At 36.5% G+C, this 11775-nt stretch overlaps 1 protein-coding gene and 1 pseudogene across 1 annotated transcript; both read right to left on the bottom strand.

The window, feature by feature from the left end:
• Nucleotides 1-1541: 1541 nt before the first annotated feature.
• Nucleotides 1542-2276, bottom strand: LOC120076070 (secreted RxLR effector protein 161 pseudogene; annotated as a pseudogene).
• Nucleotides 2277-2457: 181 nt separating this feature from the next.
• On the bottom strand, nucleotides 2458-5175 carry LOC150036485 (uncharacterized). Its single transcript, XM_090313140.1, has 4 exons — nucleotides 4615-5175; nucleotides 4407-4509; nucleotides 3968-4086; nucleotides 2458-3492 (listed from the first exon to the last, which is right to left on the bottom strand). Exons 1-4 carry the CDS (start codon nucleotides 5173-5175, stop codon nucleotides 2458-2460), a joined length of 1818 nt encoding a protein of 605 aa, XP_090169266.1.
• Nucleotides 5176-11775: the final 6600 nt, after the last annotated feature.

Genomic DNA, 11775 nt, shown 5'->3' with positions numbered 1-11775 from the left:
GGCGAGATGACGAATGACAACAACGATAATTGAGAAGAGAATGCTTGAATGAAGAACATCGAAATCGGCCAGAGAGAAGGGGGTAATGTGTTACTAACCTCGAAATCGGCTAGAGAGAACGACGATGAACGACTAACGACAATAGAGAGAACGACCAGACGAGATGATGAATGACGACAGCAAAAGTTGAGAAGAGAAGGCTGAGAGACAGAGAGATCGTCGTCGGGCTTGAAGTTAAAATCCTAAAAGGCTACTAAAATGTAAATAATTATATATATATTATTATTATTATTTTAATATTAATATTAGTAATTCGAGTTGGGTTAGGTCAACCTGAATTCTTAATAATCCTAACTCAAAACCCAACCCAATTAAAAAAATCCAACTCAACCCATTATCGTATCATATTGCATTTCATCAATAATAAATCATTTTTTTTATCGTATCAGACGAGTTGGGTTGTTCGGATTATCGTATCATATGAGTACCTCTACTTTCAATCATTTAAAGCTAATTTTAATTATAACAATTACATTTAAAAGTATTGAATTAAATATTAAATTAATTTCGAATGATTAAATATGTGTTTGACAAAATTGATTTTAACAATATCCGAATCATTGCCAAATATGCATTTAATGTGGATGGAACACGTTTTTTCCCCTTCTGCGAGGGAATAAGGTAGTCCATTTAGGGATGATGAAATCAATGGGTTTTCAGTAGTTAAAACTTATTTTTTTATTTTTTGTTTTTGTTTTTTTAAAAAAGTTTGATGGACATAGTAGTAGAAGTTCATGTATTTCACTTCTAAAAAAGAAGGTGGTGGCTCCTAACCACTGAGTTGATGCACATATTGCATTTCATCAATAATAAACCATTTTTTTTTAATTTAAAAAAGTTCAATAATTTTATCTATATTAATGTAAGAGAGGTTTTGGAGTAATTTTGAAATGATTAAAATCACTTTTGTTATTTTTAAAATCATTATGAAACATGCTTTTAATAATTTAAAACAATTTTTAATGAAATAAAAATTGGACTTAAAAGCAAAATTTAATATTTAATTAATTTTAAATGATTAAAGACGTTGTTTGAAGTGATATCAAGAGCGACCAAGTAATTTTAACAATTTCAAAATCACTCACAAACATGTATTAAAACTTCTCAAAAAGTTAGGGGAAAAGAAAAAACACCAGAGTTACGTGGAAAACCCTAGACCAGGGAGAAAAACCCACGATAAGAGTTTTTTATTTTTTATTTTTAATTTCAGATCACCAATACACAATACAATAACATGTATAAATAACCAAACAATGAGAAACCCTAAACTGATAAAAGACAAAAACACCTTTAAGGCTAAAATATAATTTCAACACTCCCCCTCAAGTTGGGGTGTAGATGTCAATGAGACCCAACTTGCTAACACAGGTGTCAAAAGTTTGTCTGGGTAACACTTTGGTGAGAACATCCGCAACTTGTTGGTTGGACGGAACATAACGAATGCAAATGCTACTGTTATCCAGTTTTTCTTTGATGAAGTGTCAGTCAATCTCAACGTGTTTGGTTCTATCATGCTGAACCGGATTGTGTGCAATATTAATGGCAGCCTTGTTATCGCAGTAAAGTCCCATCGAGTCATGACTTTCTTGATGTAGATCTACCAAAACCTTCTTCAACCAAATCTCTTCACATATACCCAAGTTCATTGCCCTATATTCGGCTTCGGCACTGCTTCTAGCCACGACGCCTTGCTTCTTACTTCTCCAAGTAACTAAGTTTCCCCACACAAAGGTACAGTATCCTGAGATAGATTTTCTATCTGTAACAGAACCGGCCCAGTCAGAATCTGTGTAGGCCTTGATACACCTTTTATCATGCTTTCTGAAAACCAAGCCCTTTCCAAGAGAAGACTTCAGATACCTCAGGATCCGTGTGACTGCCTCCATGTGTCTTTCACATGGAGCCTGCATGAACGGACTGACCAAGCTAACTGCATATGATATATCAGGTCTGGTATGTGACAGATATATCAGTTTCCCCATAAGCCGTTGATATCTTTCTTTGTTTACAAGAACATCATCTGCTGACTCTATCAGATTGAGGTTGGCTTCTACAGGTGTATCTGCAGGTTTACACCCTGTCATTCCAGTTTCTTTCAACAAATTGAGTGTGTATTTCCTCTGAGACACTGAGATCCCTTCTACTGATCTTGCTACCTCCATTCTTAGAAAATATCGTAAGGTACCGAGATCTTTTATCTCAAACTCATCTGCCATTCATCGTTTCAAACTGTCAATTTCTGCTGAATCATCTCCTAATAGTATAATATCATCAACATAGATAATCAATACTGCTATTTTTCCTGGTGCTGACTTTTTAGTGAACAAGGTGTGATCTGAATGCCCTTGAACAAACCCCTGAGATTTAACAAAGGTGGTGAATCGATCGAACCAAGCTCTAGGGGACTGCTTCAGTCCATACAAGGATTTTTTCAATTTGCACACCTGATTGCCAAAACTGGACTTCAAAACCTGGAGGTGGGTTCATATAAACCTCTTCTCCCAGTTCACCATTCAGGAACGCATTTTTCACATCCAACTGATGGAGAGGCCAGTCTTGATTAACAGCCACAGAAAGGGGGACACGAATAGTGTTAAGTTTTGCCACAGGTGAGAAGGTTTCTGAGTAATCCACTCCATACGTCTGAGTGAGTCCTTTTGCAACCAATCTGGCCTTATATCTGTCGAGATTTCCATCTGACTTGTATTTGACAGTGAACACCCACTTGCACCCTACGGTTTTGTGCCCTCTCGGAAGACTAACCAGATTCCATGTTTTATTAGTCTCAAGGGCCCGCATTTCCTCCATAATTGCACCTCGCCATTCAGGAATTTTCAAAGCCTTGTGCACATTGTCCGGAATTATCACATTATCCAAGCTGGTGGTGAAAGCTCTAAATCTCGTAGACAGGTTACTATAAGACAAAAAGCTTGTCATAGAGTGTTTAGTGTACGACCTAGTACCTTTTTGAAGAGCTATCGGCAAATCCAAGGTAATATCAACCTCAATCTTATTGGTCTTGTCAACCTGTTGATCTGTACCCAACTGTTGTTCATTTTCAGTCCCTTGAGCACCACTGGGCGCTTCATTATTGCCATCATCCCTGACTGTACTGTCATCATCTCTGACTTCACCTGAGTCCCCTATATCACCTTCAACATACTCGTTGTCATTATGATTAGGGGTACCTTGACCCTGAGCCGGTTCCAGTTCTGACTCTTGAACACCTTCTAGCGGAGCAACAAGGAAAACAATTTCGGGAACCATTTCCTTTCGGAGATGCTTTCGATAGTAGGTTATCCAAGGTACTTGTTTTGTAGGAAGGATAGGTTCATTTGTTTCTGTTTCAGGGATAGGTTCGAGAAACAAGTCTAAGGGAACAGAGTAGGTGGAAGTGTTAGCCTCTTCATCGAAGTCTCCCCCCGAAGAGGACTAACGGGAAAGAATGGCTTGTTCTCCAGAAATGTGACATCCATGGTGACAAAATACTTTCGAGAGGAAGGCTGAAAGCACTTGTAGTCTCGTTGATGGAGAAAATAACAAACAAAGATGCATTTGTAGGCCCTAGGAGCAAATTTACTTTGGTGAGGACCATGATTATGAACGAACAAGGTGCACCCAAAAACTCTAAGAGGAACATCAGGGAAAAGGCGAGTGGACGAGATGGATTCTTTAAAATTTTCTAAGGGGGTTTGGAATTTGAGCACACGGGAGGTCATCCGATTTATGAGTTGAGTTGCAGTAAGAACAACATCCCCCCATAGATACGAGGGTAAGGATGCAGGTATCATGAGGGATCAGGCTACTTCAATGAGGTGGCGATTTTTTCGTTCGGCCACCCCATTCTGCTGAGGTGTATAGGCATAGGAATTTTGGTGGACAATTTCTTTCGAGTTTAAGAACTCACGAAGGGTCTGATTAAAAATTCACGCCCATTGTCACTTCGAAGAATGGCAATTTTGGTATTGAACTGGGTTTCGACGATAATGTAAAACTGTTGAAAGACCGTCGTCACTTCAGACTTGTCTGTAAGAAGAAACACTCATGTAAGACGAGTGTGATCATCGATGAATGTAACGAACCACCGTTTACCTGATACCATTGTGACATTCGAAGGGCCCCAAACGTCACTGTGTATCAGGTGGAAGGGTCGGGAAGGTTTATAGGGTTGTGAGGTAAAAGACGCCCTAGGCTGCTTAGCACGGATATAAACATCACATGACAATGATGACACATTCACATTACGAAATAAATGGGGAAATAGATATTTCATATAATGAAAATTTGGATGTCCAAGACGAAAATGCCATAATAAGAAATCAGTTTCAAAAATAATAAGAGAAGACAGTAAATAAGTGCTAGATAACTCCTAAACGAAGCATCGTCAGAAAGAAAATAGAGCCCTCTATTGTGTCGGGCAGTGCCAATCATCTTCCCCGAGCTCAGGTCCTGAAACAAAACAGTATCTGGTGAGAACACAACTTTGCAGTTCAAATCTCTGGTTAACTAACTGATTGATAGCAAATTATAAGATATTTTGGGCACATATAAGACATTCTGCAAAATCAGTCCTTGAACTGGGGATAAGTGGCCTTTTCCTGCAATAGAGGCAAATGACCCATCTGCAATTCTTATTCTCTCATTTCCAGCACTTGGATAATAGGAGAGAAATTGGTCAGACGAACCAGTTAGATGGTCCGTTGCTCCAGAATCAAGAATCCAGGATTCATCTCCCTCAACAAAGAAACTAAAGGAATGGGGAGTACCTGACTGTGCAATACTGCCGCTTCCGACCGTACCTGGATCCATCTGGCTCGTCCCTAGAGGGGCACCATCAACAGCTTCACTAACGAAGGTGCGACCAGACTTAGATTTGTCGTTTGGAGAACGCCGCTTGCTATTTGGAGGTCGGCCATGTAATTTCCAGCATTGATCTTTCGTATGCCATGGTTTCTTGCAATGCTCACAAATTGGAGGGTTCTTTCCATCCTGTTTGTCATTTTCTGAACCCGTTGACTTGACTCCAAACGCAGCAGAGTCCAGGGTATTAGGCGTTGTACCATTCATAGCGCCGGTTCGATCTTCTTCCAATCTGACCTCGGAGCAAACTGCCATCAAGGACGGTATTGGTCTTTGTCCCAAAATTCGGCTCCGAACACCATAAACTTCGAGTTTAAGCCAGCTAGAAAATCATAGACACGGTCAGCCTCCTTAATCTTTGAATACTGAACCTCGTCAACTGGGCAATTCCAAACTATTTTTCAACATAGATCCATCTCCTGCCACAACAGTGATAATTTATTGAAAAAGGATGTTACGTCGAGTGTCCCTTGCTTGCACTCATGCACCTGTTTTCTCAAGGTATAAAGGCGTGAAGCATTCTGCCTCTTCGAGTAAAGTTTCTGGACAGCTTCCCAGATATCCCAAGCAGAAGCTGAGTAAAGAAGAGGCTTACCGATCTGAGGCTCCATACTATTTATTAAAATTGAGTGAAGGAGAGAATCCTCCCCCTTCCATATCCGTTCCTGAGGATCCCTGGGGTTTGGTCTGGGTATTTCCCCTGTTAGATACCCGAACTTGTGCCGCCCCTTGAGAACCATCCTCACAGATTGTGACCAAGAAAAATAATTCTGTCCATTAAGTTTTTCGCCAATGGAAATTCCTGCAGAATTGCCTACAGACCCAGACATGATGTTTGTGAAAGGCAAAGTAGGGTAAGTAGTTACCGGAGTTTCTGAACATAACAAAACCCCTGGGTATGTATCTGATAGAAAATCTGTTGAAGGATTGGCCGAAGATCTAACAGCTGCTCCAAGTATAGAAATTTGGTGTTGAAGGTTTGCCAGTTGCTGTTGAACACTAATAGTCCCACCATGAATCGTTGTAGGTTGTTTCTACCTATAAACCCCTGAAGATATCGTTTCTGTCGGTGTGGGAAAACCAACAGGAGGAGCTGGCTGACCAGAGGAAAAATAGTGGGAGACAAAAAGTTGCTGTTAAGGGTTCGACTGGACCGGGTTTGGTTGAGTCAGGTTCGGCTGGACCGGGTGGTTCAAATGACATTGTAGGTTCTGGTAGACCGATATATCGGGCACATTCAGAGGGCTTGGAAGATTTGAATATGGAAAACTCGATGATGAAGAAAGACTCGAAGATGGAAGATTCGATGGGTAGACAGAACTAGGTAATGTCGGAAGGGAGAACGATTGACCTGAAACCCTTCCGTCAGCGGAATCTGAAGCAGAATCAGCGGCTGTAAAACCCGGCGGCTGGAAGACATAGGAAGTCGACGGCGGATGCTTGTATCTGGGCTGGGCTGACAGCGGATGGTCGAGTCTCGACGGCAGCGGCGACAGTGTGGTTGAAGTCGTCGTCGACAGTAGCGGGGGTCCTTCGACGACAATGACGGCAGTAACGGCTGGATCGATTAAGGCTGGTTGAATATGAATTGGTCCAAGTAATGACCGTAGGTATTGATCGACGGTAGCCCTAATTTCAGCACTGTTAGAGTTTTCTCTTGGAGTTCCATCCCCTACTAGAGTCGATGACTGAATCTCTTCTATTCCAGCGATGTTCTCATCAACATGCTCTAATACCATCTCGAAAAGTTAGGGGAAAAGAAAAAAGACCAGAGTTACGTGGAAAACCCTAGACCAGGGAGAAAAAACCACGATAAGAGTTATTTATTTATTTTTTAATTCAGATCACCAGTACACAATACAAGAACATGTATAAATAACCAAACAATGAGAAACCCTAGACTGATAAACGACAAAAACGCCCTTAGGACTAAAATATAATTTCAACAAAACTAATTATCCACATATTCATCAAAGAGACAGTTGAATCTTCTTTGAAAATAAAAACAATAAATCCATGGAAGCAAAATCAATGGATGAATTTGTAAGCAAAATCCATCTTTGTTTAGGTTACAGATTGTTTATAGAGATTTATATGGTGTTCTTAAAGGATTTGCATTGGAATGTTTAAATTTTGTCCCTACTCCGCCTTCATTAGAAATTAGAGCTATACTTGAAGGTGACCGACTCGCATAATTAATGTACTTAACTAATATAATTGTTGAGTCTGATTATTTAGTAACTATGAACTTGATTATAAGGAAGTCAGTATTTCATCGTGAAGTTGAATGTTTGATGATTGCAACTAGGTTTGACATAACTTCATTTGTTCAGAGAAATTTGAATCTAGTGGCTCATGAAGCTCCAACGAGAGCTAGGTGTTATAAGCTTTCGGGTGTTTGATGTAATAGTTTCCCAAAATGGGTTATTTTGCTCGTCAAAAATGATGTAAATGTATCCATCTGCCCTTGAGGCTTAATGAAGAATTATTTTTCAGAAAAAAATATTATAATGTGTGTGTATATATATATAGGGCTGTATACATTTTTCCAGCCCAGTTTCCTCAAATATGAACTAAAACGAAGTCCAATAGCCCAACAGCCCAAACCAATAATTCACGCCATAATTTTGTAGGCCCATTATCGATATAATTGTATCTAAATATTTCAAAGGTTTATAACTGATTTCTGTTTACTGCTTATTGAATTATGCTCTTTTTTACTAATGTTTTATTGATTATATAATAAAATTCAAATCTATTTCAAAACCTCACACTTACTAGAAGTAAATTGAAACATTTGTTTATTGTAAATACAAAAATGAATAGACATGATAGTTTATGAAGCAAGACAAGGATTTAAATCTATTTTTAATGATTTTTAGTATGAATTATAGCTACATATGTGTAATTGAAACATATATGGTATGAGAGTGAATTCTATAGTTATCTTAATTATGAACATAATTTATTGGATACATACAATTTTGAAATATTTCATCATGAAAATCATGAATTGTAGAAACTTAACAATAATTGTGATGGAATGTAAAGTTGCAAAATGATAGTCAATATTCCTATAAGTATATAAATTAAATATTTAATTCAATGAACAGAAAAGCATATTATATTAGTAGTACTAGAAGATCAAAATCTTTAAAAAGATATGGTATTAAGATAAGTTAGAATTGGGAATAAAAGTGTTATTTATTTTTGTTCTTCTGTGGATTTTAAGTTATCTTCTTTTCCCTAATACAAGTTCAAGAAATTCCTTGGTGTGAATTGGTTCCCCATTGAAAAAACTCATCTACTTTTGTGGTCTATGAATAGGAAAGGTTTTGACAATTCAGATTTTTTTTAAAAAAATATATAATTTAAACTCATAATTTAAAAAATTCTAAATTAGTCTTTGCATAATTCTAACAATCTAACTCAGCCAGACATTCTCACCTGTGGTTGAGTCAACTAAAAAATAACTTATATGATTATAACCTTTTTAATTCAACATGTTAGAATGAGAATTCAAATGTTTAATCCTTTAATTAAGAGTGAACTTTGCTTGGCTTAACTAAGTTTATCTTAAATAAGATTGAGTTAAATTGTTTCCAGTACTAGATGTCAAGCTAATATATGTTGATTGAAATTTCCAAATGCATATCTTTCAACTTTAAATAGGATTTATTGATCAATGACAGTTAATTACTATTACGAAATCGACAAATATAAAATACATATAAAATGATTCAAAATTAACAGAGGATGATCACAAATGAAGTGGAATGTCATTGATTTCAAGTAATCAAGCACAATGACTTTTTATAGAAGATAAACTGTGTAAAAACAAATAAACAAACTATTCTTCTGATTATCAAACAATCTAATAGAAGACAGAATTTAAACAAACATAACTAGCTTAATGAGCTCTCTTAATACCCCCAACCAATGTGGTGAGAAGAACAAACATTGACCTTGCCTTTCAAAGGAAGAAACTTTGCAGTAGAAAAGGGTTGTGTAAGAACATCTACAATTTGAGCATGAGTTGGAAGATGTTGCACTCGAACTTGCTTTTGATGTATAAGATCCCTCACAAACCAAATATCAATTTCAACATGTTTTGTACGAGAGTGAAGAACTGGACTAGCACTTAAATGCACAATGTTTAAGTTGTCACACCATAGTATGGGAGATTGACATAATTGAATATGTAACTCAGTGAACAAGAAATGCAACCATATCAGTTCTGACGACACAAGGGCTAAACTTCTGTACCCAGCTTTTATGCTAGATCTTGATATTACAGATTGCTTCTTTGATGCCTATTGAATAATATTACCTCAAAAAAAGACACAAACTCCTAAGGTTGATTTTCTGTCATCTGGGTCTGAAGCCCAATCCGCATAAGCAAAACCATGAATATTTAGATCCTTTGGCTTCTTAAACAACAAACCATGATCAAGAGTCCCTGCCAAATATCTAAGAATTCTTTTTACAGCTTGCAATGAAAATTATTTGGAGAATGCATAAACCGACACACTTTGTTGATATTATATGCAATTTCTGGTCTTGTTGGAGTAACATACTGTAAAGCTCTCACTATATTCCTATATAATCGAACGCCATCAAATTTTCCCCATGATATGCAGATAAAATAGAACCGCTAACCATAGGAGTAGAGATAGATCTAGCATCTTGTATTTTTGTCTTATATAACAAATCAGATACATGCTTTTTATGTGAAAGATGTTGGGGTTGATGCCCTAAATCTCGTAGGTCGTATAGTTTGTAAATGTTGTTAAACAAACTCATCATGTATTCAATAAAATATATGATATTTTATTCATTGTCTATAAAATATATGATATTTTAGTTGCATTAACCATAAACCAATAAACTAACATCTGAGGTTATCTTTGTAACTTAAACATGTATGTAGAGACATACGGGTGGATCATGTTTAAGTGATAACTTAAATGGTCTATAGTAGATGGATAAGGTCGGGTACCTTATCCTGGTGACACTACAAGTATGTCCCGCTTTGTAGGTGTTACAATTGTTGTAAGGTGCTACAAGTGATTCGATTCTGATCATTCATGTATAGACATGTGATCGGAGATATTTTATACAAAGAAGTTTGTATAAGACCGGACCACGAAATGTTTGTCTTATTATATAACGTCCTTCATAATAGAGACTTACATTTCACCAGGATGACCATAGGTAACATGACTTGAATCTTGAGGGAGTTGTGTGCTCCTGCCTATGAGGGCGGTCCTTTGATTTATATGGGTGAGAGTGGCCAGATCGCCGACTCAACAAACCTACCATTTTGGAGATTCGTCAGATTGAGGAGCTGGGAATACAACTACACAAGATGAAATTTACTCCTTCCTCGAGGCAAGTGTAAGTAGATAAATTGCTCCCTTAAGGGTTTATTCCAGGTCTTGAACAATGTGGCGCTACACCATCTCCTAGCACGAGAGAAGTTTAGTCATAGTTGGACTATGCTCTATTGTTTATTAGAGGGATCAATGGTACTTAAGGAGTTAGATGTAACTACATGGGCAAAACAGTAATTTGGCCTAGCTATACTTATGAGCAATTTGTGAAAGGATCATCGTACTGTTGATTGATTATATCCAATGGACACATAAATATATTTGTAGTGCAAAGAGTGCAGCTGTCGGTCTTTAGTGGAGTGCCCAACAGTTAACAGATGGTGAATAATGTAATTAAAGAGTTTAATTAATTATCCATGTACCATTGGAGTTTCAAGTTACACGTCCATGAGGTCCCCTTGGTAGCTCAGTAGGATTAATTGAGAATCAGTTTTTGGATTAATTTGAATTATTCAAATTAATAAAGGGATTTAATTATATATGATATTATTAAGTTGTTTCAATTATATGTGATATAATTATCATAATGTATTTGATACATTACAGCTTAATGGGAGGAAATAAATATTTGAATGAGATTCAAATATAGTTTCTATGAATTGGATTCATAGTTCTTAAATTTATATAAATATGGTTTATATTAAATGTCATATAAAAGAGAAAAGAAACTGTAGCTTACATTGTATGTGATACAATATTAAAACTATAGGTTATATGTTATATTTGATATAACATATAATTTAATATATATATAATATGATAAGTTAGTTATCATATTTATATTTATATTATTACTATTTTAATAATAAGGAAAAGAATTATAACTCCTTTCCCATTCTTTTATCTTCACTCACGTAAGTGAGTGGTGATTATTTTTGGCAAGGAGAATAAAAGAAAATGTTTCTTCTTCTTCTTGTTTGGTTAATCGGGATTGACAAAAGTGAGAAAAACTACAAAAGAGTTCTGTGTTTTTTATTTTTTGAGAAAGTTCTCAATCTTTCCTCCATTACATTAAGTTTTCTCTCAAAACCAAAATAGCCAGAGCCCACCGCTCCTGGGTTCTCACATTGAGAATACCAAGGTAACCTTCGTGGTAGTGTTCAATTTTGTTCGAGGTTAATCTTGAAGAAAGTCTTCAAGTTGTTCGTGAACCATTCGAGGGAAAATATGAAAAAAAGTTTTCAAAGGTGAGGTTTCTTGAAACCCTTTCTAAAACATGTTGTAATTTAGAATTAAATGCATATCTTGCTTATTGTAAACTATAAACTTTATATTCAATGAAAATAGAATTTTGTCAATCTGCTTCAGCTCAAGTTCTCTCCATTAGAGTTCCTTCAAAAGAAACAAACCACCATTGGCTAAGTATGAAACTTCAATACCCAAGAAGTAGTTTAACAACCCAAGATCTTTAAGAGAAAATTGATTATCTAAATCAACAATTAGCTTATCAATCATTTGTAAA

This window comes from Benincasa hispida, chromosome 4 (genome assembly GCF_027475165.1).
Source record: "Benincasa hispida cultivar pf3 chromosome 4, pf3_genome.v1.1, whole genome shotgun sequence".
In the NCBI taxonomy this organism is placed as follows: Eukaryota; Viridiplantae; Streptophyta; class Magnoliopsida; order Cucurbitales; family Cucurbitaceae; genus Benincasa; species Benincasa hispida.
This window is presented reverse-complemented; position numbering and strand designations above follow the sequence as displayed.

Coding starts and splice junctions, on each gene's coding strand:
- LOC150036485 (XM_090313140.1), bottom strand. CDS start 5,175: ATGGCAGTTTGCTCCGAGGTCAGATTGGAAGAAGATCGAACCGGCGCT. Junction 4,510..4,614: donor AAGGACTGATTTTGCAGAAT/GTCTTATATGTG, acceptor GTTTTGTTTCAG/GACCTGAGCTCGGGGAAGAT. Junction 4,087..4,406: donor TTATCTAGCACTTATTTACT/GTCTTCTCTTAT, acceptor TTCTTCTTACAG/ACAAGTCTGAAGTGACGACG.